This window comes from Trachypithecus francoisi, unplaced genomic scaffold, assembly GCF_009764315.1.
Source record: "Trachypithecus francoisi isolate TF-2019V2 unplaced genomic scaffold, Tfra_2.0 Lachesis_group1, whole genome shotgun sequence".
Lineage (NCBI taxonomy): Eukaryota > Metazoa > Chordata > Mammalia > Primates > Cercopithecidae > Trachypithecus > Trachypithecus francoisi.
The window spans coordinates 45,542,344-45,568,984 of NW_022681454.1; the positions used below are offsets into that span (position 1 = coordinate 45,542,344).

A 26,641-nucleotide genomic window follows, 5' to 3' on the forward strand; every position below is an offset into this window, starting at 1 on the left:
GGGAAAAAGGCAGACATTTCCGAATTCTTGAATTATTTTGTAAACTCTCTCTTTATTTTCAGTTCAAGCAAGTTTGCTGCTGTTGGATTTCATAAAGCTTTGACAGATGAACTGGCTGCCTTGCAAATAACTGGAGTCAAAACAACATGTCTCTGTCCTAACTTCATAAACACTGGCTTCATCAAAAATCCAAGTACAAGGTAAGTTGAGAAATTGAGACAAAAGTATTGGTGGTTGCTATGAATACCAGCCATTCTGTGGGTTTTCCTAAATGTTTTAATCCCTGAAACACCTGATAGTTAATGCTCTTAGTTCATTTTGATTTCAGCTTCTGCAGATTGTGGGAAAACAGGTGGAAAGCCAAAAAGAGAGAAAGCAAGGGAGAGTGACTGAAAAAGTAAACATGAATGACATAGGTAAACTTGCGAAGTCTTCCTTTTTTCTTCTCCTGAGTAATGATTCACAGGCATAAATATACAAACATGTCACCAGGTGTGCTTGGGAACTATGCAGGGCCCTCACCCTCAGATATGTTGACTTAACTGAGTTTGGTTGGGGTAGGGTAGTGGCAGGGAAGGGGGCCTGGAACTCTACTTTTAAAAAAGGTAATTATCATAGGTGATTCTGATAGAGATAACCCAGGACCACATGTGAAAAACACTTCCCTTTGGTAATCTAGAGATTAGCCTCCAAAAGGAGTACCAGATCATATTCTTTCCTTGGTTAAAAAATAAAATTATAAAGGATTAATTTGAAGATAATTTTTAATGTTTTCTCCTTTTAGAAATAGCTTTAATGTCTTTGTAAACATAATGCATACTTATTTGTTTAGATTCCAATGTTACTGAAAAATACAAATCAAAAAGTTTCTTTTTTAATCTCCTTAAAACCGTCTATCGAGTGGAAATCACTCTTAAAATTTTGATGAACATCCTTCTAGACTTCTCTGAATTTTATATAACTGGTGTATGTTACACATAGGGTCCTGGAAGCAGCAAGTATACTGCATACTTCCCTCAGCATTATGTTATAGACATCTAATAAAGTACAGAGCATTATAATAAATTGTATTGATTATTGGGAGCAATAGCATCTCCTAGTGATGATTTTAGGGTTGTTTTTAGTGTTCTGGATTTTTACAGCAATTCAGCAATAAGCATGCTTGGGCACACGTATTTTCACTTTTGGATAATTATCTCCTTCAGGTAGATTCATAAAGGGGGATTACTGGGCCAAAGGGTATATAACTTGTAAATATTCCTACATATTGCCAAACTCCCCTCCAGAAATGCTGCACTGATTTGCATTCCTACCCACGGTGCAGGGAGAGCACCTTACTCTCTACTTCTTCACCAGTCTGCTTTCTGTGACTCTTTTAATCACTGCCAATCCAATACACGAAGAATCATCTTTAGTTTTACCCTGATGACTAGCTACATTCATGTTTGCTTATGATTTTTGGACATTTGACTTCTTTTATGAATTGCCTGTTTCCGTGGCATCAGCTCACTTTTTGCTATTGAGCTCTAGAGTTGTTTTTGTTTGATTGTTTGTTTTTTGGTTTTTTTGAGACAGGGTTTCACTCTGTCGCCCAGGTTGGAGTACAGTGGCACAATCTCGGCTCGCTGCCACCTCAACCTCCCAGGTTCAAGCGAGTCTCATGCCTCAGCTTCCCGAGTATCTGGTATTACAGGCACGCATCACCACGCCCGGCTAATTTCTGTATTTTTAATACCGACGGGGTTTCACCATGTTGGCCGGGCTGTTCTCAAACTCCAGGCCACAAGTGATCCGCCCGCCTTGGCCTCCCAAAGTGCTGGGATTACAGGCATGAGCCACCACGCCCAGCTGAGCTCTAGAGATTTTTAATTGATACATAAGAAATAATTCTTCATACATTTGAGAAGCCCCTTTATATATCACATACGGTTTTTTCCCCAGTTTTTTTGTTTGTTTGTTTGTTTGCTTGCTTGCTTTTAAACCTATTTTCATTTAGTTTTACATTAAAATTTTCTTAGGGACTTTTTTCTCATGGCCTTTAGGTTCTGTGAGGTGTTTAGAAAGGTGTTTCTCATTCCGAGCTTATGAAAATATTTACCCATATTTTTTCTAGCATATATTTTATAGTTGCATTTTTCATACTTAAATCATTGCCCCACCCAAATTTATTTTGATTTAAGAAGTAAGGTCACAGTATAGTTTGTTTTTTCCAAATAGTTAATGAGTTTTCTGTACTATTTATCAAATAATACATCATTTTCCTCACTGATATTAAATTCATATTATAAGTTCACATGCTTACTTGGATAGACTTTTGGAGTCCCAATTTTATTGTAATTACGAGATTCAATTTTGCTTAGTTGTGTTTTGTTTTTGAGACAGGGTCTCACTTAGGCTGAAGTGCAGTGGTGTGATCGTGGCTCACTGTAACCCTGAACTGGGCTGGAGAAGCCCTCCACCTCAGCCTCCTGAGTAGGACTACAGTGTGTGCCACTATGCCCAGCTAATTTTTTTTTTTTTTTTTTTTTTTTTTTTTGAGAGCCAGGGTTTTGCTATTTGCCCAGGCTGGTCTCGAATTGACCTTGAGCAATTCTCCCACCTCCACCTCACCTCCCAAAGTGCCAGGATTATAAGCATGAGTCACTGCATCCAGCCACGATTCAATTTTTAAGTTTTATTCTGCCCCCTCAAACTTCCCTATCTTTCCCCCAATTCAGCTGCCTTTGTTGAAAATGTATTTAAAACTAATGAAAAATATTCAGTGTGGCCACTTGAAGGCTTAATGGGTTCTATTTTTTTTTTTCTTTTTTTAAAAATGTTTAAATTTTTTTTTTTTGAGACAGGAATTCACTCTGTCACCCAGGCTGGATGCAGTGGCACAATCAAAACTCTCTGCAGCCTTGACCTCCTGGGCTCAGGCAATTCTCCCACCTCAGCCTCCCCAGTACCTGGGACCACACAGGCATGTGTCCCCACACCTGGCTAATTTTTAAATTTCTTGTAGAGACAGGGTCTCCCTGTGTTGCACAGGCTGGGCTCAAGGGCTCCTTGAACTCAATTGAAACTCCTGGACTCAAGTCATCCTGCCAACTTCAGCCTCTCAAAGTGCTGGGATTACAGGCGTGAGTCACCACACCCATCCTAACAGGTTCTATTTTATTTTATTTTATTTTTATTTTATTATTTTATTTTATTTTGTTTTTTATTTAGTAGAGACGGGGTTTCACCATATTGGTCAGGCTGGTCTCAAACTCCTGACAGGTGATCCACGGCCCCCAGGTTCTATTTTAAATACAATTAATTTAAGTCATCCCACAGGGAAGCAGAATAGAAAGCCAACATTAGACAGAAATTTGGGAGCTGTCCAAATATCTCAAGCCCCCAAGAATCTATCAAATAGTCTTTAAAATCTTTTTTAATACACAATTTTGTTAGAAAACGAAAGTAAGAGTATTTATTTTAGAGGTCAATGTTTAAATTTATCAATATTAAACAAGAAAACCCTAACTGGAGTCTGAAGAGAGAAGAGAAGGGACAGATAAGTTTTTCAGGTTGGGAAATAGATCTGAGGAATGAGAGTGATGAGGATAAGCTTCAGTAAAACTGAAAGCAGATGTTGAAGATAAAACTTGCCAGTTTCCTCAATTTCTTTTTCAGTATGTGGATACTAAAATAACATATTTGAGTCAAGTTTTTAAGTCAAACTGTCTTTCAGTAGTTAAAAACAGACATCCTATTTTCAAAAGTTATAATTGAATTTTTTAACCTTGCCCCCTTGACAAGACCGCACAGAGCTGACCTTAATGTGGGCTCCAGTGCCCTCTCCTGACAAAACTTACTAGTGCCATTAAAAAAGAATTAGGAAGCCCACTCTGGGGGAAAAGTGTGAACAGAGGCTAAGATGATTCTAGGCTGAATATAAACCTGACCAAGGAAGGGCCTAGAATATTGGTCCTGACATATGAACCTCTTTGAGGCTAAGCTGGTACTAAAGTAGACTCCAAAGATGAAGTTAGTTTTAATATAGAAACTTAGTACTTCTAATTAGAAGAGAGAACGCATTCCTCATTAAATACCGGTTTACATGTCAGACACCAAATAAAATGTCATTTTCTTAAACCTCACAACAATACTTTGGGGGAGATGTTATTAGTCCTTCTTCAGTAGATGAGAGATGTCTGAGGTTTAGAGAAATTAAGTAACTTGCCCAGTTACTGAGATTCAGATTAAGCTACATAGGCCTTTCTGAATAAAGAAAATTGAACCGGTATCTAAATGGCTGAATTATAAATATTTTGTTTCATATTAATGTTGGAACTTAAATTCTGTTTGAGAGCATATCTAAGATGTAGTTTATTGGTTCTTATATTTACACAGCTAACACACACTGCAAAGAAACTGTTTACTATAAAGGTATAATACAGCATAATCTGGGTTTATTGGAATTAAATGTAAATCAGGTGTTCCGATTTTTTTTTACTCTCAGTTATTTTTGTTAAACTTGAATTTCAAGAAATAATTTTAAAAAATTTTTAATATATATATATATATATATTTTTTTTTTTTTTTTTCTTTTAGAGACAAGGTCTTGCTTTGTTCCCCAGGCTGATCCTGCCTCAGCGTCCCAAGTAGCTGGGCTATAGGCGTGAGCTGCCACACCCAGCTTAGCACACTTTTAATCTTTGCTAGTATGATAGGAAAAAGACAGTACTCCCATGTTATATTAATATGATATTTTTGTCATTAAGTGGGCCAACAATAATATTTTCATTCATTTAATTATTTATTTATGTTTGAGACAGGGTCTCGCTCTGTCGCCCAGGCTAGAGTGCAGTGGTATGATCCCAGCTAACTGCAGCCTCCACCTCCCGGATTCAAGCAATTCTCCTGCCTCAGCCTCCCAAGTAGCTGGGATTACAGGTGCATGCCACCAGGCCCAGCTAATTTTTGAATTTTTAGTAGAAACAGGGCTTTTGCCCTGTTGGCCAGGCTGGTCTCAAACTCCTGGACTCAAGCGATCCGCCTGCCTCGGCCTCCCAAAATGTTGGGATTACAGTCATGGACCACCACACCCGGCCCATCCTTTTATATTTAGTAAGTCCTGCTATCTTTGCTACTCCATTTTGATTATATAAATCAGACTGCATTACACAAATGCTTATAAAACAGGTTGAAGAAATGCCCTTCTGTTCCTAGTTTGTTGAGTATTTTTACCACAAAGGAATGTTGTATCATGTCAAATGTGTGTTTGATGCCTACTGAGATGATTGTTTAGGTTTTTTCACTTCATTTTATTAAAATAGTAATAAATATTATAATAAAAATATATAATAAATATATAATAATAAATATAATAAATATAAATAATAATTGTTTTGTGTATGGTGAGCCGCTTTGTATTCCTGGGATAATGGTGTGTAGTTCTTTTAATATAATGCTAGATTTAATTTGCTAATCTTTTGTTGAGGATTTTTGCATCTATATTCCTAAGAGATACTGGTCAATAGTTTTCATGTGATCTCTTACTCTGTTTGTTGTATAAGGTTAATTCTGGACTCAGAGAATGAGTTAAGAATTTCTTCCTGTTCTATTTTTTTGGAAGAATTTGAGAAGGATTGGTGTTAATTCCTTTTTAAACATTGGGTAGAATTCATTATGAAGCCATCTAGTCCTGAGCTTCTCTTTCCTGGAAGTTTTTTGATTTCTGATTCAGTCTCTTCTTAAAGATCTCAGATTTTCCGTTTTTCCTTGAGTCAGTTTTGGTAGTTTGTGTATTCCTGAGAGTTGTATATTTCATGTAGGTTTCTAATTTGTTGGCCTGCAATTGTCCTGGTATTCTCTTATAATCTTATTTATTTCTGTAAGGTCAGCAGGAATGTCCCTGCCTTCATTCCTGGTTTTAGTAGTTTGAGTCTTCTCTATTTTTGCCTTGGTCAGTGTAGCTAAAGGTTTGCTAATTTTGTTTATCTTTTTAAATAACCTATTTTCAGTTTCACTGATTCTGTAGTTTTTCTGTTCTCTATTTCATTCATTTGTGCTTCAATCTTTTTTTCCTGCTTGCTTTGGGTTTGTTTTGTTTTTATTTTTAGTTTCTATAGTTTCTTAATGTGGAATTTCACTTTATTGATTTGAGATCTTTTTTTTTTTAATGCAGGCATTTGCAGCTATAAATTTGCCTCTGAGCACTGCTTTCACTGCACCTCATAGGTCTTTATTTATTTATTTTTATTTTTTGAGATAGAGCCTCACTGTGTCACCCAGGCTGGAGGGCCAGTGGTGCAGTCATAACTCATTGCGGCCTCTACCTTCCTGGGCTTGAGCGATCCTCCTGTCTCAGCCTCTGGAGTAGCTAGGACTACAAGTGCGTGCCACCACACTCAGCTAATTTTTAAAAATTGTAGAGATGGGGTCTCACTCAGTTGTCCAGGCTGGTCTCAAACTCCTGGGCTCAAGCAGTCTTCCTGCCTCGGCCTCCAAAGTGCTGGGATTATGGACTTGAGTCACTATGCTCACCTCATCCCATAAATCTTGATTTGTTGTGTTCACCTCTAAGTATTTTCTAATTTCTTGTGGTTTCTCATTTGTCTCATTGTTTATTTAGGGGTACTGTTTAATTTCTATATATTTGCGAGTTTTCCAATTTTCCTTCTGTTATTTTCTGATTTTACTCCATTGTAGTCAGAGAACATAGTTTGTATAATTTTAATCTTTTAAAACGTATTGAGATTTGCTTTGTGGTCTGATGTATAGTCTATCTGGGAGAAAATTTTCCATGTGTTCTTGAGAATAATGTGTATTCTGCTATTGTTGGGATGGTGTGTTTTACATATATCTGTTAGGTACAGTTGATTTATAGTGTTATTCAAGTCTTCTATTTCTTGGGGTCTTCTGTCTGGTTCTTCAATATGTAGTTGAAAGTGGAAATTAAAGTCCCTAACTATTATTGTTGAAACTGTCTTATGTCCCCCTCTCTTTAATTCTGACGGGTTTGCTTCATGTATAATATTTTGGAGATCTCTTGTTAGCTACACAAGCAATTTTTAGTTAAATGTATTTTTCCTGAAATAAGTTATCTCTTTCCAACTAATGATAGAAACAATGCTGCATAACCTGAATTTATTAGATTAGGTGTAATTGAGTGTTCTGATCATTTTGGGGGCACCCAAGATTTATTTCTGTTGAACATAGTTTTAAAATATCTAATTTCCCATCTGTAATGTACATAACACAATTTATTTTTTCTCTAAAAATTTAGGAGTTTGTATGTGTGTGTCACAGAAAGATACTAGTTTTTATTGACTAGTACCATAAAAAGATGTTATATAAGAAAATGCCTCATGTAACATTTGTGTAGTGTAACTGTGTAAAGTGCTTGTATATATACATTTCCATTTAACCATCATATTCCCAGTGGAGTGCTGGTGCTGGCTTGTATAGTAGTACTCATTCAATGATGTCATGTAGATAGTTTAAAATTAGTTGTTGTGGGAATATTTACACTGTGGAAATCAACAAATCCTACTAAACTGGGATTTTTGTCCCCTAGAGAGCCAGTGGTTAAACATTTGCCACTGCACCACTGCACTACCCTTATTTTTCAGATTAGGAAATAACAAAAACAAACCTGAGATTTAAAGAGTTGAGGCCGGGCGTGGTGGTTCACGCCTGTAATCCCAGCACTTTGGGAGGCCGAGACAGAAGGATTACCTGAGCTCAGGGGTTCGAGACCAGCCTGGCCAACATGGTGAAACCCCATCTCTACTAAAAATACAAAACTTAGCTGGTCGTGGTGGCACATGCCTGTAACCCCAGCTACTTGGGAGGCTGAGGCAGGAGAATTGCTTGAGCCTGGGAGGCGGAGGTTGCAGTGAGCTGAGATCATACCATTGCACTCCAGCCTGGCCGATAGAGCGAGACTCTGTCTCAGAAAAAAAAGGAGTTGAAATGTTTTCCCCAAAATTACTTATTACTTAAGTGGTTAAAGTAGGTCATCAAATACAATCCTTCAGACTGAAAAAACTCTTTCCCCCTCAGTATTTCTCTACCCCAACATGCACTCTCCTTTCCCACCCCAGCAGATTGGCCTGAAGTGTTTTTGGATAGTTTCTACAAAATCCATTAAGAAGATTTGTTTAATAGGATTTGTAACTCTCATTAACTTTAGAATGTCAGGAGAAAAAATGTTTCCACATACTGACATTTTAATAAGATATTATTTTGCTAAGAAATTGAGTTTTTTCTGAAAGCCTTTTCTTTTGGCTTTTAAAATTATGATATTGAACAGTCATTATATTTCAATGAGAAGTTATCTGACAGGGGCTAAAAACCTTAGGTAAAGAAGTCGGGTACACTAGAAAAGTTTGGTGAATGCAGCACCACTTAATAGGTAGGTTAGCAAAGCCACAGTGTGGATGAGAGAGTGCTCTATTTACACAGATGTTTATAAGCTTTCATGGAGCTTGAGAATATTGAAGTCTGGTAGCAATGTGCTACAAAGTGAATTTCCCTCTAAATGCTTTTCAAGGCATAGCATCCTTCAGTTTCTGGATTCATCCTCCTTGATACCCCTACCTGTTTACGCTGCAAGCTTCTATTGCCTTTGATTTTTTGCTTCCGTTAGGCCAAAAGCCATTGATTTCATTATTACATCTCCTCTCCCGTGAAATCTCCAAGATTTTCAGATGTAATACTATTGCTTCAGGGTCCCATGGTGAACACAATATTCTAATAAATGAATGAACTGTGCTGAGAATTAAAGCTTATATATTTTTAAGCTCTACTCTCCTTCATGGATCCAATAATCATGCTCACTTTTAAATACAATATTATACTTCTCAGTTGTCCCAATTTTACTTCAAAACATGTATTTTTTTCTGAATGAATTATTCTTTATTTTTTTCTAAAGAATTTCATCCAGTTTTTTTTGTTTGTTTGTTTGTTTTTTGAGATGAGATCTCACCATCTTGCCCAGGCTGGTTTCCAACTCCTGGGCTCAAGTGATCCTCCTGCCTCAGCCTCTCAGAGTGCTAGGATTACAGGCATGAGTCACTCTGCCTGGCACATCCGCACATCCAGTACTTTTTGCCTCACTTCTTTTTTTGGGGGGGGGGGTACAAAATTTCACTTTGTCGCCCAGGCTGGGGTGCAGTGGCACGATCTTGGCTTACTACAGTCTCTGCCTCCCGGGTTCAAGTGATTCTCCTGCCTCAGCCTCCCGAGTAGCTGGAATTACAGGTGCCTGCCACCATGCCTGGCTAATTTTGTATTTTTAGTAGAGATGGGGTTTCATAATGTTGGCCAGGCTGGTCTCAAACTCCTGACCTCAAGTGATCTGCTTGCCTTGACCTCCCAAAGTGCTGGGATTACAGGCATTGAGCACCACGCCTGGCATCTCACTTCTTTTAACTAGACACACACATTAAAAATATGCCTCCCCAAAATGTTAGCCACCCAGATAGTTTAGTGGCATGGCAAATTTCATGAGTACCTTTAATTATGTATCATTTTTTTCTAAGTCATTAATAAAATGTTAAAAAAATCTCAGTACCAACTCTTGTGCAGCTCCTCTCTAAGTGCACTTCTGTAACTGATTTTTTTTTAAAGCCATTTATCTATTTATTTATTTAGAGACAGGTCTAGCTCTGTCTCTAAATAAATAAGGCTGGAGTGCAATGGAACAATCATGGCCCACTGTGGCCTCGACCTCCCAGGCTCAAGGGATCCTCTAGCCTCAGCCTCCTGAGTAGCTAGCACTACAGGAGTGTACCACTACTCTTGGCTAATTTTCTTTTGTATTTCTTTGTAGAGACACAATTTTGCCGTGATGGTTAGACTGGTCTCGAAATCCTGGGCTCAAGCACTCCACCCGCCTCAGCCTCCCAAAGTGCTGGGATTACAGGCCTGAACCATCACCCCCAGCCTAAAAGCCACTTTTTGGGGGCCACTTGCTAGTCTGTGGTACATATACTTGAGTGATTACCTGGCAAAGATGTAACATGGAACTAAGTAACAAAGCCAAAACCTAAGTGCAGTAGTTCACACCTATAATCCCAACACTTTTGGAAGCCGAGGCTGGCAGATCACTTGAGCCCAGGAGTTCAAGACCAGCCTGGGCAATATGGTGAAACCCCATCTCTACTAAAAATACAAAAAATAGCCTGGAGTGGTGGCGGACACCTGTAGTCCCAGCTACCTGAGGGGCCAAGGCGGGAGAATCGCTTGAACCCAGTAGGTGGAGGTTACAGTGAGCTGAGATCTCACCACTGCACTCCAGCCTGGGTGACAGAGTGAGACCTTGCCTCAAAAAGCAAAAACAAAAAATAACAATAAAAAACAAAGACCTAATAAATATAAGCATATCATGTGGAGATGAAGGGCCTAAAGGTGGGCACATACCTGTCATGTTCTAATTCCTCTGATGCTTTAGGAATTGTTCACTAAAGAGACTGAGTATATAATAAAACTCGTATAATAGTACCTGATTTTTTTCCCAAGACTGCTTAAAGCTTAAAAGTAAACTTGTCAGACCTAATCTAGCTCAATTATTTTTGAATCTTGGGTACTTCTATAATTCTTATTTGTAGACTTGAAAGGGTGGCCTGCCCCTCCACACCTGTGGGTGTTTCTCCTTAGGTGGAATGAGAGACTTGAGAAAAGAAGTGAGGCACAGAGACAAAGTATAGAGAAAGAAAAAGCGGGCCCAGGGGACCGGAGCTCAGCATACAGAGGACCCACGCCGGCACCGGTCTCTGAGTTCCCTCAGTATTTATTGATCATTATCTTTACGATCTTAGAAAAGGGAAGTGGCAGGATAATAGGATCATAGTAGGAAGAAGGTCAGCAGTAAGACATATGAATAAAGATCTCTGTGACATGAATAAGTTTAAGGAAAAGTACTGTGCCTTGATGTGCATATGCAGACATCTCCATAAACCTTTTTAGTGCATAAAGAGCAGCTTTGCCGCTAGCACATCCCACCTTCAGCCCTAAGGCGGTTTTCTCCTTTCTCAGTAAATAGAACATACAATCAGGTTTTACACTGAGAAGTTCCATTGCCCAGGGATGGGCAGGAGACAGATGCTTTTCTCTGTCTCAACTGCCAAGAGGCCCTCTTTCCTCTTATACTAGTCCTCCTCAGCACAGACCCTTCACGGGTGTCAGACTGGGGGACGATCAGGTCTTTCCCTTCCCACGAGGCCATATTTCAGACTATCACATGGGGAGAAACCTTGGACAATACCTAGCTTTCCTAGGCAGAGGTCCCTGGGACCTTCCGCTGTGTATGTGTCCCTGGGTACTTGAGATTAAGAGAATGGTGATGACTTTTAACCAGCAAGCTGCCTTCAGGCACTTGCTTAACAAAGCATACCCTGCACAGCCCGAAATCCGTTAAACCTTGAGTCACCACAGCACATGTCTCTTGCAAGAACAGGGTTGGGGGCAGGGTCACAGATTAACAGCATCTCAAATACAGAACAAAATGAAGTCTCTTATGTGTACTTCTTTCTATATATACACAGTAACAATCTGATCTTTCTTTTCCCCACATTTCCCCCTTTTCTTTCAACAAAACCGCCATCATCATCATGGCTCGTTCTCGATGGTCGCTGTCTCTTTGGAATTGTTGGGTATACCTGCAAACTAACAGTAGACAGAACAGGCACACAAGGATTCATATGAAATTTACAATAGTAGTACTTCAGATGGTGTTAACCCAAGTGACAGGGTTAAGATTTGCAAGGCCATCAGCAACTCCTGCAATTGCCTCAGTTTCTGGTACCAACACAGAGATCACATACTTCACAAGGTAATAAAATATCACAAAGCACGTAGAGGCAGGGTGAGATCACAGGACCACAGGATGGGGCAAAATTAAAATTAAAATTGTTAATGAAATTTCAGGAACGCATTGTCATTGATAACATCTTATCAGGAAACAGGGTTTGAGAGCAGACAACCTGTCTGACCAGAACTTATTAGGCGGGAATTTCCTCTTCCTAATAAGCCTGGGAGCGCTACAGGAGACCAGGGCTGATTTCATCTCTTCAGCTTCGACTGTAAAAGGCGGCACGCTTCCAAGGGGGTGGTTTATAGGCCTACCCTCAGAGCACATTCTTTTTCTCAGGGATGTTGCTTGCTGAGAAAAAGAATTCAGCAATATTTCTCCTATTTGTTAAAGAAAAGAGAAGAAATATGCCTCTGTTGCGGCCAGTTCAAGGTTACCTCCCTTGTTCCCTGAACATCACTGTTATTCTGTTCTGTTTTCAAGACGCCCAGATTTCATATTGTTCAAACACACATGCTCTACAAACCATTTGTGCAGTTAACTCAGTCATCACAGGGGCCTGAGGTAACATATATCCTCCTCAGCTTACAAAGAAGATGATAGGATGAAGAGATTAAAGTAAAGACAGACATAGGAAATTATAAAAGTATTAATTTGGGGAACTAATAAGTGTCCATGAAATCTTCACATTTTATGTTTTTCTGCTGTGGCTTCAGCGGGTCCCTCCGTTCAGAGTCACTGACTTCCTGCAACATCCTCTCTCCCTTTTATATAAATGTGCCATGGCGATGAAGGCTTGTTCGTTCTCTCGATTTTGACGGAGGATTCTTTGACTGGTTCGGTACACTAAAAACAAGCCAATTAAACAGAGACACATAATTCCAAAATTTACTGCAGTAGAGTTCTCAATAGACTTAATCCCAGTTGTGGGGTTTAATCCATAAAGATTTTTTTGCCACTTGATCTAATGCCTCAGCTCCAGGCACAATGGATAAGTGAGCTTTAGAGGCTTCAAAAATTTGTTCTTTTAATTTAGAAATGTCTAAAGTGAGATTATGTTCTCTTCCCTGTAGATCACATCTAACCATGTCCCAGTGATGTTCAGACTCATTATAAACTTGGGGTGTAATGCAAAAATCTGACGTATTCCAGTCACACTGTAACTTGAAACAATGATCTAAGCTCATGAGCCTATCTCCCATCCAAATGACAGTTTGTCTAAGATCATTAATTTGATTTGCCAATTTTTGATCAATGCCAGATTGTGAATTCCACAATCTTGTAGAATTCTTTTGCCAATTGTCAACAAAGCTTACTGTCTGAACAGAAGAGTGCAATGCAACTCCTTCCTACCACCGCGGCTGTAGCTGTGACTGCAATTAATCCTATAATCACTGCAATTAAAGTAAAAATGAATCTTTTGGATCTATATAAAATGCCTTTTAATACTTCAGTCAAAATATGGATGGATGGCGAGGCCTCCCATGGTTGGTCCATGGACACAGGGATCCACATGCCTTCTCTTGCTCTCACTAGCAGAATACGGTGCTGCCAATTAAAAGTTGAATCAATGCAAGTAAACAATCTGCAATTTTCACAAGTTATAGTTTGGGAGTCTGGTTTAATAACTGTATTTCCTATGACTAACATATAAGGGGGCTTTACACAACTTTGTAAAGGAACTGTTAGACTGGAATTTAGGTTGATAGAATAAAATGGCTTACGATCTCTTGTTTCTATAGTTTGATTTCCAGACCAAATTCTAAGGTGGTATGAAGCCACAGTAAGCCTCCGTAATTTTGGATGTTCAGGACCAAAAACAGCATTTATTATTTTTGGTCTTGGAGTAGAGATTGCTTTTTCTCCCCATTCCCAAGGGTAGAAAGACTGTAATTTTTTTGTGCTTATGTTCGTCTAAACTTTCTGTTAAGTCACTATCAACAGTTGACTCCCTGGTGTGCTGGGACAGGATTGAGTTTGTCCTGTGACATTGTGGTAGAATTGACCTCAAGGGGCCCAATCTAAAACAGCTCCGAAGTGATTGTTTTGTAATATCGCTGCACTATTGGCCACACATTTTTCCCAAACTAAATCTTTTGATTCTTTGGGAATTTCCTTGGGGCAAGGTTTCCCTTTTGGCCTAAATTTTAATGCTCTTTGATAGGAAAAGTCTTGTAAATAGTTTACCTGTGGTTTGAGTGACATTCCACTTACCATGTGATAAGTAAATCTACTGGTGGGACTAACAGTAGGTACTTCTACCAACCAATTTTGGATTGCAGGCATTAAACATCGTGGTGCTCTCCCTAGGCAAATAGGAGTATAACGATACCCAATGGAAATATTTATCATCATTCCTTCTTCCTCCGGTTTGGCAGGGCAACAATCATCTGTGGGACCAGGTACCCATACACTATTATTAACATATACTTCAGTAGGATTATCCATCCATGTGGCTGCCCAAATTAAGGGCAGGAAAGGCACCTAGGCCTAGTAGGTATAATTAGCTGCAGCTGCTCCTGCAGGCATGGGGAGACTTACCACCATTGATACAATCATTAAAGCTGCAAGGAGCATATTTTCTGGGGTTTGTGTCACCTTTGTGCTCACTAGGCTTTTTCCAGCTAACTGTGTCAGCTTATTTAATTGTGCCCAGGTTGGCCGCTCCACCTTCTTGGTACATGGCGACTTCATCTGTTCTTCTGATACTACCACTTTGTTCATCTTGCACGTCAATGGTGTTCGATTACAGTGTTTCCGTCTCCATGGAGGCGCTTTTCTTTGCATCTCCGATGGGTTCATTGTAGAACTTCAGATGTTTAGTGGGTATCCAAACAGGAAGCTGATTTTCTCCTGGTGAAACACAAGCAAAATCTCTTCCCCAGGTTATCACCTTCCCTGTTTCCCATGTCTTATTCTTGTTGTCTTCCACCAAATCAGTTTTCCTTCATGTGGGCTGTTCTTTTTACCAGTAAGATGTTGTTCTATAGAAATAGTAGTCTGACTTCTATAAATGTTTAAAACATTTAAAGTATAGAGTGCTAGATTAAGTTGCATCTGAGGAGTGGTACATTCCTTACTGTCTCCCCCTTCTTTTTGTTTAATTAACTTAGTTTTGAGTGTTCTATTCGTTCTTTCAACATGGCCTGTCCTTGGGAATTAGAAGGAATTCCTGTTGTATGTGTAATTTTCCACTGATCTAAGAATTTTTGGAAAGCTTTACTACAATATCCTGGTCCATTGTCAGTTTTAATTTTTTCTGGAACTCCCATTACAGCAAAACAAGATAATGAATGTTTTTTAACATGGGAAGTACTTTCTCCTGTCTGGCATGTTGCCCATATGAAATGTGAATAAGTATCAGCTGTTACATGAACGTATGATAATTTTCCAAATGAAGGTACATGTGCAGTGTTGTACAATATTTTTTGCCTGTTTCCATGTGACATCAAATTTGTTTTTTAACCCTTCTGCATTTACGTGAGTTAAAGCATGAAGTTCTTATGCTTTTATGAATGCAGATTATACTAGTAAGTCAGCTTGTTCATTTACTTTAGTTAAAGGTCCTGGTAAATTAGTGTGTGCTCGAATATGAGTAATATAAAATGGGAAATTCCTTTTTCTTACAGTTTGTTATAATAAATTGAACAGCTAGTTTAACTGATCATCCATGCTATATTTAATTAGAGATGTCTCAACATCCCTTGTAGCCTGTACTACATATGCAGAATCTGATACAGTATTAACAGGTTGATTAAAATCTTGTAACACTGTAATGATTGCAACCAACTCTGCTTTTTGAGCCGATTGATATTGAGTTTTGATTACTCGCTCTTTTGGCCCTGTGTAAGCCACTTTTCCATTGCTGGAACCATCAGTAAATATTGTCAGAGCATTTTCTAAAGGTTCATGTCTGGTAATTTTAGGTAAAATCCAATTAGTCATTTTTAAAAACTGGAAGATTTTTGGTTTTGGGTAATGATTATCAATAATTCCCACAAAATCAGCAAGACCAATCTGCCATGCACCAGAACTGATAAAGGCTTGTCTAACTTGTTCCTTGGTTAAAGGAACAACTATTTTGTCTGGGTCATTTCCACACAATTTTATTATTCGTAATCTTGCCTGACCAATTAATGTAGCTATTTGATCCAAGTGCAACGTAAAAGTCTTAATTGTACTCTGAGGAAGGAACGACCACTCCACAAGATCAGTATTTTGAACAATGATGCCTGTTGGAGAATGTGCAGTAGCAAAAATCAAAAGTTGGAGTGGGGCTAAGGGATCTATTCTACTTATTTGCACTGACTGAATTTTTTCTTCCACTAATTTAATTTCTTTTGTTGCCTCTGGGGTTAATACTCTTTTACTATTTAAGTCTGGGTCTCCTCTTAGGATAGAGAACAAATTTGACATGGCATAAGTAGGAATGCCTAGAGTTGGCTGAATCCAATTAATATTGCCTAGCAATTTCTGAAAGTCATTTAATGTTTTCAATGTGTCTTATTTCTATTTTTTGTGGCTTAAATTTTCTAATTTCTATCTGCATCCCTAAATAATGAAAAGGAGTAGAAGTTTGAATCTTATCAGATGCTATTGTTAGTCCTGCGTTGGCAACCTCTGCTTGCAGAAATGTGTAACAGTCAATTAATTTATCTCTTGTTTCTGCAGCACATAAAATATCATCAGTGTAATGAACGGTATAACAATCTGAAAATTTGTCTCTAACTGGTTGAAGAACTTGACCTACAAAAGTTTGACAAATAGTTGGACTATTAAGCATTCCCCGAGGTAACACTTTCCACTGAAACCTGGTGGCTGGTTCTTTATTATTTACGGCTGGTATAGTAAAAGCAAATTTTTCACAATCGTGCTCTGCCAGAGGAATGGTAAAAAAGCAGTCCTTCAGATCAATTATAATTAAAGGCTAGTCTTTTGGAATCATGGCTGGGGAGGGCAGTCCGGGTTGAAGAGGCCCCATGGATTGAATTACAGCATTTATGGCTCTTAAGTCCGTTAACATATGCCATCTGCCTGATTTTTTCTGAATTACAAATACAGGAGAATTCCAGGGCGAGAATGAAGGCTCAGTGTGTCCCTTTTCTAACTGTTCCTTTGCTAATAAATGTAAAGCCTCCAGTTTTTGTTTTGGTAGTGGCCACTGATTTACCCATACTTGTTTTTCTATTTTCCAGGTTAATGGAATGGGTTTAGGAGGCTCTACAGTGGCCGCCCCTAAAAAGGATACCCTATTCCTTTTCTTTTCTTGATTTTCCTCAGTCTCAATTGGGACTTTAATGCCATTTTCATTTTTTACCAATCCCTTTCCTGGTATATATCCCATCTTAGTCATGATTTTTTGACTCATGGGGCTGTATAATGGAGCTGGCATAATGATTTCTGCACCTCATTGTTGCAATAAATCTCGACCCCATAGATTAACAGGAATAGAAGTAATCACTAGCTGAACAGTACTTTCTTGATTACCTGGCCCTAAACGATGTAAAATCATAGTACTTTGATACACTTCTGAAGCTGTGCCTACGCCAACAAGTCTTCGAACAGCCTTTTGTTTAAGCCAATTTTTTCGCCACTGATTTAAAGCAATGACAGAGACATCTGCTCCAGTGTCTACCAACCCTTCAAACTGTTTTCCTTGAATAATGGCCTTACACACAGGTCTGCTCTCAGAGACCTGACTTGCCCAATATGCAGCCTTTCCTGCCGGATCAGTGCTTCCAAACCCTCCTGTTCACTGTTTCCAACTCTAACATAAGGTAGGAGTAATAATTGAGCAATCCTGTCTCCTGGACTGGCACTCCAAGGAATTGAGGAACTAATAACCAATTGAATTTCGCCTTTATAGTCTGAATCAGCCACACCAGTATGAATTTGAACTCCCTTTAGATTTAAACTTGATCTTCCTAAAATTAGTCCTACAGTCCCCTCAGGCAATGGGCCGTATACCCCTGTGGGGATTTTCTGTGGGGGCTCCCCTGGAAGCAGAGAGACTGCTTGTATAGTACATAAATCTACTGCTGCACTGCCACTTGTGGCGGGGGATAATTGCTGTATTGTGATAACTGGCTTATTCCCTGAGGCACTGGTGACAGTGGGGATTGTTGTTCCTGAAAACCCTGAGGAACAAAGGGCTGAATTGGGAATGCCCCAGTTTGTTGCAGGGCCTGAGGCTGGCCCCTCCTCTCATTTCCGACAGTGGTTGCCCATTTTTATCAAATTTAGAACGACATTGATGACCCCAATGTTTTCCCTTTTTACATCTTGGACATAGGCCAGGTGGCTCTTTATCTGTTGTTGTAGTAGCTTGAGTAGTTACATTTTGTTTATTTGAGACTAGGCAATTCTTTTTTAAATGACCGATTTGACCACAGTTATAACATTTTCCCCCAAATGTTCTAACTTGTCCTCCTAAAGCAACTCCTGTGATTGCTTGAGCCATAAGCATAGCTTTATGCATAGCTCCTGCAATTCCATCACAGGCTTTAAGGTACTCTGAGAGTACATCTGATCCTGCCAGGACCCTTCCTTTTAATGGCTTAATGGCTGATTGGCGTTTTCATATGCCATTAACTCCACTATGACCTTATGGGCATTCTCATCAGTAATTGACTTTTGAGCAGCATCTTGAAGCCTTGCTACAAAATCAGGATAGGGCTCTTTAGAGCCTTGTCTTATTGTATTGAACAAGGGGCAGGTGGTTCCTGGGTCTTGGATTTTCTCGCAGGCCCTAAGGCAGATAGCCCTAATTTGCTTAATGGCCTCATTTTGCATTATTACTTGTTGACTAGCAGTGCTCCAATTTTGACCTTTTCCCAATAGTTGATCTACGTCTATGTTAATTGGAAGATTGGCAGTCCTATGTCTTCAGACCTGTTCTTGCGCCCCATCAATCCACCAAGTCTTAAATTGTAAAAATTGAGAGGGTGAGAGTGATGATTTTGCCAGAATCTCCCAATCATAAGGAATGAGTCTATGTCCATGAGTAATGGAATCTAATAATGTTCTCATGTAAGGAGAGTTGGGTCCATACTGTTTTACTCCCTCTTTCATTTCTTTTAGCATTTTTATAGAAAAGGACTCATATCTGGCTTCAGCTACGGGAGGCTCTCCCTCTTGGGCCGCTGCTCCAGATGGTCTTGAATCTAATATTACTGGGAATTGCCACGCCTCAATACCTCCTTGTTTTCTTGCCTCATCAATAATTTTATGTAATGCACTACCCTGTCCACTAGGGTGGTGCTGTAGGATTAAGTCTCATGGTGGGTGGCTGAGGCTATAGCGCCCTGCCCTGTGATGCTGGAAACATTCCTGGCTGTCCATACGGATTTTCTGGGGGCAGCCGATACTGAAATTCGACTGGTGGCCAGTATTGATAGGCTACTGGCGGCTGGGTCTTACTTTCTATCGGCTGATATTGTGGACACTGTAATTGGATTGGCATTGCCATGACAGAGACTCTATCTTTTTCTATTTGATCTTCTTTTGGAGTTTGTACTTGTTTAACCTGCATTTGAGATTGTAAAGTTACAGGCATCTGAGCTGCTGTAAGAGGAGTTGGCCATCGTGGTTTAGACTCTGATGACTCGGCTAATTCTGGACTTTTTCTTCTAATTTTAACGTTTCGGGATATATCACTTCCTGTAATTGATTATCATCAACATTTTGCATTGACTGAGCCTTTACCGGCTCTGCTACACATTTACAATGTGAACTTTCCGTTCCTTTCCGGGATTCTATCCCTACCTCTTTTTCACAATCTACTGCACAGCTTGCAGCGACATAAGAAACTGAAATGCTATCTTCTTCTGTTTGAAACGGTTCTGAAGCTATTTTAATAATGACCCAATCATTCCATACTGTAAGTGGGATGATTTTACCTTCCCTATTGTTTTAATTCTTTGCCAACTTTTTCCCAGTCTTTTAGATATCAAGTTCCCTGTTCTGGAAACCATGGGCAAAATTGTTCTGTTGTTTGAAATAGCATAATTAGATTTTTGGTAGAGACTTTAACTCCCCCTCTTTTTGCAATAAGAAGTGTATTTACTTTTAGTTTGCCCCATTGTTACCCTAGGTTCTTCTGAGCGCACAAGCTTACCGCAAGGCTGACTGTAGATGTACTCGGGAGTCTCTTGTTGACTTTTCCTCAATGACCACTCTCGAGCGTACCTTCACCGTAGAGAAAAGCACCCACATTGGGCACCAGATGAAAGGGTGGCCTGCCCCTCCACACCTGTGGGCGTTTCTCGTTAGGTGGAACGAGAGACCTGAGAAAAAAAATGAGGCACAGAGACAAAGTGTAGAGAAAGAAAAAGCGGGCCCAGGGGACCGTCGCTCCGCATACAGAGGACCCACGCCTGCACCAGTCTCTGAGTTCCCTCAGTATTTATTGATCATTATCTTTACAATCTTAGAAAAGGGAAGTGGCAGGATAATAGGATCATAGTAGGGAGGTCAGCAGTAAGACATATGAATAAAGATCTCTGTGACATGAATAAGTTTAAGGAAAAGTACTGTGCCTTGATGTGCATATGCAGACATCTCCATAAACCTTTTTAGTGCATAAAGAGCAGCTTTGCCGCTAGCACGTCCCACCTTCGGCCCTAAGGCGGTTTTCTCCTTTCTCAGTAAATAGAACATACAATCGGATTTTACAGAAGTTCCATTGCCCAGGGACGGGCAGGAGACAGATGCTTTTCTCTATCTCAACTGCCAAAAGGCCTTCTTTCCTCTTACACTAGTCCTCCTCAGTACAGACCCTTCACGGGTGTCAGGCTGGGGGACGATCAGGTCTTTCCCTTCACACGAGGCCATATTTCAGACTATCACATGGGGAGAAACCTTGGACAATACCTAGCTTTCCTAGGCAGAGGTCCCTGGGACCTTCCGCTGTGTATGTGTCCCTGGGTACTTGAGATTAAGAGAATGGTGATGACTTTTAACCAGCAAACTGCCTTCAGGCACTTGTTTAACAAAGCATACCCTGCACAGCCCGAAATCCGTTAAACCTTGAGTCACCACAGCACATGTCTCTTACAAGGTCAGGGTTGGGGGTAGGGTTACAGATTAACGGCATCTCAAATACAGAACAAAATGGCGTCTTTAGTGTCTACTTCTTTCTATATAGACCCAGTAGCAGTCTGATCTCTCTTTCTTTTCCCCACATAGAATAGGAATTATAATATTACCTTCGTAAGGTTATTGTCAAACTTCAATGGAATGACCTATGTAGAAAGTTTAGCACAGTTTGTGGTACACAATAAGCACTAAGTGAATGATTGTTATTATCAATGGTAAAGTAGCTGCTATTTCTGAGCACCTATACTAGGCTAGACACTACAAATCAGTTATGTTACGGTGTCTGTGCCATACTAAAGCTGTTTGTTAGCACCAAACTAAAGCTGAAGCCTTGGTGAAGTATTTTGTTTCTGAAGACTGCCTCTGATTTCAGTTTAGGACCTGCTCTGGAACCTGAGGAAGTGGTAAACAGGCTGATGAATGGGATTCTGACTGAGCAGAAAATGATTTTTGTTCCATCTTCTATAGCTTTTTTAACAATATTGGAAAGGTAAGTGACAGTTAAGTTTTTCAGCCTTAGAAATGAAAGGTAAAATAAAAATTATCTATTACATTTTTTGCTGACATTTAAAATCAGGCAGTTGATAAAGTACAGTTAAATGGAATTGACTTAATAAAAATAACAGGCTGAATAAAGATGTCATCAGTTTTTCTAAACCACGTGTGTTAATCATTGAGGCAAGACTGATACATCTCCTGGGTGAATGAACTGAGTAATTTCCACACATTTTTACTTTTTGTAAAGAAAGAAATTTGTATATTTCTGTAAGTCTTGTCTTATAAATGAATGACTCTGAAGAAGGATAGTTTTTAAGCATCTTTACATAATGGAATCATAGAACAATGATATTAAAGGAGACCAGATTTAGGTTTTACGTATTTATTTAAAGATACAACAGATAATCACTGAGCTTTTGTTTTGTGCTAAATCATACTGACATATATGAATTGCTATTTTTTTTAAATAATATTAGAAATCCTTGAGCCTTGCTTCTTCCAATGTGGTTCTTGGACTAGCAGCATCAGTATTACCTGGAAATTTGTTAGAAATACAGACTCTCCTCATCTCTTGAATCAGCATTTACATTTCAATAAGTTCTCCTAGATGATTTGTATGCATATTAAAATTTGAGCAGCACTTCTTTGGAGCAGTAACTCTCAACTTTGGTGCACACTGGAATTCACCTGGGAGGTTTAAGAAATGCCAGTGCTTAGGTGGGCGCGGTGGCTCAAGCCTGTAATCCCAGCACTTTGGGAGGCCAAGACGGGCGGATCACTAGGTCAGGAGATCGAGACCATCCTGGCTAACATGGTGAAACCCCGTCTCTACTAAAAAATACAAAAAACTAGCCGGGCGAGGTGGCGGGCGCCTGTAGTCCCAGCTACTCAGGAGGCTGAGGCAGGAGAATGGCGTAAACCCGGAGGCGGAGCTTGCAGTGAACTGAGATCCGGCCACTGCACTCCAGCCTGGGTGACAGAGTGAGACTCCATCTCAAAAAAAAAAAGAAATGCCAGTGCCTGAGACCAACTCCCCCAAATTCTGATTGACTTGGTTTGGAGTGTGGTCTGGGCTTTGAGAGATAAAACAACTTTCTAGGTGATTCACTTATCCAGCCAAGATTGGAAACCACTGGTTTCACGAATGTCTCATCATAACACACTGCTTCATTCCTCATCTGGGAAAACTGTGTGGCAATGAGGCTGGCCACATAAGGAGGGGAAAGGAGAGAGGTGCCTTAGGACAGCTGGGAGAAAAAGCTTCTTGCTGCCTGTCCTAAACTGGGCTTCTCCAAGTCAGTGGGATATCATGATCACTTGGGAAGTGATCACTGAGTGCATACTTATGTAACATGACAAGTACAATGCCAGAAACATCATAGGTTTTAACCTGTTTACTCACCAAAGAGATCCTTGAGCTTTACTACCTAAACCTCCAAGGCGTGTTCATCATAGTTTTTAGCAGAAGGGGCGAGAAAGCTTAACATATGTCACGCTTTTTATCTCTTGATTTTTTTACTCTTCACATTAGGAATTCTCAAAATATAATCTCTGGACCACTGTCTGTGGCAGCTGCCTATTAAAATACAGATTTCTGGTCCAACTCAAACATCCATGTTAAAATCTTAACACAGTGCTTTAGAATATAACCCTGTGAAAGAAGGCATTTTGCCTAATTTTCCATCACTGTATGCTCTGCATTTTGAAGAGTGTCTGACACCAAAATGTTTGTTGATTGAATAAATTGGCCGGGCGCGGTGGCTCAAGCCTGTAATCCCAGCACTTTGGGAGGCCGAGAGGGGCGGATCACGAGGTCAGGAGATCGAGACCATCCTGGCTAACATGGTGAAACCCCGTCTCTACTAAAAATACAAAAAACTAGCCGGGCGAGGTGGCGGGCGCCTGTAGTCCCAGCTGTTTTGTTTTTTCTAAGACCACCAGATCGGGCGCAAAGGAACCAGCGACTAGGCAAGGGTAGGAGCAAAACTGCAAGTTTATTTTGGTCACCTAAGGTGTGGGGAAGAGGTCTGTCGGCCTCCGGCAAAGAAGGCCGACAGAGTTCCCCCGTGGGGCTCTCGGACGGCGTTCCTGGAGTCCTGACATCCCCACAGGAGTAAAGGACTGAGGAAGGCCGCGCGTGGGGTCCCTCCGGAGCGGCTTTTCTAGGAATGGGAGGGCAATAGGCGGGGCATGGGCGTGTCGGGGGGCGTTCCACAGGTGCGACCAGGTAAATCTTGGTCGCTTCAGATTGACGTCACCTGGCGCATGCCCAGTTGGTCTGCACCTTCCCCGGCGTCCGCTGCATTTTCGCGCGCGCGGGAAAATTTGGGGGGGGGATGAAGAACCCGGAAGTGCGCCATCTTGCCTCCGTTCGTCCAAACACCAGCTACTCGGGAGGCTGAGGCAGGAGAATGGCGTGAACCCGGGAGGCGGAGCTTGCAGTGAGCCGAGATTGCGCCACTGCACTCCAGTCTGGGCGACAGAGCGAGACTCTGCCTCAAAAAAAAAAAAAAAAGAATAAATTAATTCTAGTTTCTAGACCTTTAAACATAAAGACTCAAAGTTTGTGCTCTGGAGTTGAATGTGTTTGTGTGACTTGCTTGCAACATGAACATGGATGAGTTATTTTTAACTTATCTGAAGTTCAATTTCTTTATCTGTAACATAGAGAAAACAATTGGACTGTATAGGGCTGAGATGAATAAATAAAATAATGCTCTTAAAGTACTCAGGGCTGGGTGCGGTGGCTCACGCCTGTAATCCCAGCACTTTGAGAGGCAGAGGCAGAAGGATCGCTTGAGGTCAGGAGTTCAAGACAAGCCTGGGCAACATAATAAGACCTTGTCTCTACTAGAAATCAAAAACATTAGCCAGGCATGTTGGAACACACCTGTAGTACCAGCTACTTAGGGAGGCTGAAGTGGGAGAATTGCTTGAGCCCAGGAAGTCGAGGCTGCAGTGAACCATGCTCGTGCCACTGCACTCCCTCTTGAGCAACAGAGCAAGCCAAGACCCTATCTCAAAAAAATAAAATAAAAAGTACTCCGTACACTGTAAGTACTCAATAAATGTTATATGCCACTGTTATTATAACTACTATTATTATTATCATTGCCCTAATTCTTGTTATGAGGTCACATTGGTGTCATATTTCCAAACCCTCTTTTCATGCCATCTAGGCAGATTTCTGTATATTATTATGTTGATTTATATATTCTGTTTTGTTTTCTCCCAGACCCACTGGAATGTGACAAGTCCCTAAATGTTCTAAGTGTAGTGTCTGGAGAAAAAAGATGAGATCTGCTAGTGTCTGTCACTGTTTAAGACATTTTTTTTTTCAGAAGGGGTGGGGGATGGAGTCTCACTCTGTTGCCCAGGCTGTAGTATAGTGGCTCCATCTTGGCTCACTGCAACCTCCTCCTCTCAGGTTCAAGCAATTATCCTGCCTTAGTCTCCCGAGTAGCTGGGACTACAGGTACCTGCCACCATGCCTGGCTAATTTTTTGTATTTTTAGTAGAGACAGAGTTTCACCATGTTAGCCAGGATGATCTCGATTTCCTGACCTGGTGATCTGCACGCCTCAGCCTCCCAAAGTGCTGGGATTACAGGTGTGAGCCACGGCTCCCGGCCAAGACATTTTATTTAATATAGTAACACATTGATTCCACAAAAGAACACTGAGGGATAAGTATTAATTTTTCCATTTACACGTGATGAATTTAAACTAAAAGGTTAAATAATTGGTTCAGCATTATGCTCAAAACCAAATGCATTGTCTGCATTTTTATTTAGCAGTTCTACTTCCCCAGTCTCTTAGTGGAACATTTTAATAATATTCTGCATCATAAAGTATAAAATTAGTTTCTATTCTCATTTCCTTTTTAATGTTGGGTTTCTTTTTGTAAAGTCTTTAGTATCTCAACTATTCAGTTCATATACCTCCTCTCTTAGATCTTTTGTTTCAAAAACTGACTACTTCAGGTTATTCTACTCTAAAGAAGGCTAAGCCTTCTTTTCCATTTGAAAACAAAATAGATTTAATGAGAAAGAATATATAGTAGTGACTCAGATTTAAGGTGCTTAATCTTATTTAAGATGAACACGATGATACATGATAACTTCAAAGTATTTCTAAAGAGGGTATTCTACAAATGCACTTAATATTAATTTTCTAATTATTTTCATATATTTTTCTTTTAGGATCCTTCCAGAGCGCTTCCTGGCAGTTTTAAAAAGAAAAATCAATATTAAGTTCGATGCAGTTATTGGATATAAAATGAAAGCTCAATAAGTGCCTAGTTTTCTGAAAACTGATTTACCAAGTTTAGGTTGATTCATCTAATAGTGTCAGAATTTTAATGTTTAAACTTCTGTTTTTTCTAATTATCCCCATTTCTCCAATATCACCTTTGAGGCTTTGACAGTCTTCATTTACTACCACTTGTTCTTTAGCTAAAAGCTGATTACATATGATATAAACCGAGAAATACCTTTAGAGGTGACTTTAAGGAAAATGAAGAAAAAGAACCAAAATGACTTTATTAAAATAATTTCTAAGATTATTTGTGGCTCACCTGAAGGCTTTGCAAAATTTGTACCATAACTGTTTATTTAACATATATTTTTATTTTTGATTGCACTTAAATTTTGTGTGATTTGTGTTTCTTTTTCTGTTCTACATAAAATCAGAAACTTCAAGCTCTCTAAATATAATGAAGGACTCTATCTAGTGGTATTTCACAATGAATATCATGAGCTCTCAGTGGGTAGGTTTCATCCTACCCATTACCACTCTGTTTCCTGAGAGATACCTCACATTCCAATGCCAGACATTTCTGCACAGGGAAGCTAGAGGTGGATACACATGTTGCAAGTATAAAAGCATCTTTGGGATTTAAGGAGAATTGAGAGAATGTACCCACAAATGGCAGCAATAATAAATGGATCACACTTAAACTTTCTGTGTTTTCATCTTTTTGTTCCTAAACAGAACATGACTTAACCTTCGAATTAAAGGAAAATAAATTGTGTAATCTTTTTTTAAAAACTGTCTGGAAATTTCTTGGATGTGAGGCTCACTGAGATGGGACTATAAGATCAGATCTATAAATTTTAAAATTTAGTAGGTTAGGTTTCTTCTACTAAAGAAAAATATTTTCAAGACTATGTCAAACACGTCTGGGTACAGTGGCTCACGCCTGCGTCCCAGCACTTTGAGAGGTCAAGGTGGGTGGATCACGAGGGCAGGAGTTTGAGACCAG

General features: G+C 39.8%; 1 protein-coding gene across 1 annotated transcript in view; it reads left to right on the plus strand.

The window, feature by feature from the left end:
- The window catches only part of HSD17B11 (hydroxysteroid 17-beta dehydrogenase 11), a 58,290-nt gene extending 31,880 nt beyond the window's left edge, over nucleotides 1–26,410 (plus strand). Inside the window, exons 5-7 of the mRNA XM_033214138.1 lie at nucleotides 63–200; nucleotides 21,255–21,371; nucleotides 25,581–26,410. Of these exons, the coding sequence (XP_033070029.1) occupies nucleotides 63–200; nucleotides 21,255–21,371; nucleotides 25,581–25,671 (346 nt within the window). The 3' untranslated portion in view covers nucleotides 25,672–26,410. The remainder of the gene's footprint in view (nucleotides 1–62; nucleotides 201–21,254; nucleotides 21,372–25,580) is intronic.
- Nucleotides 26,411–26,641: the final 231 nt, after the last annotated feature.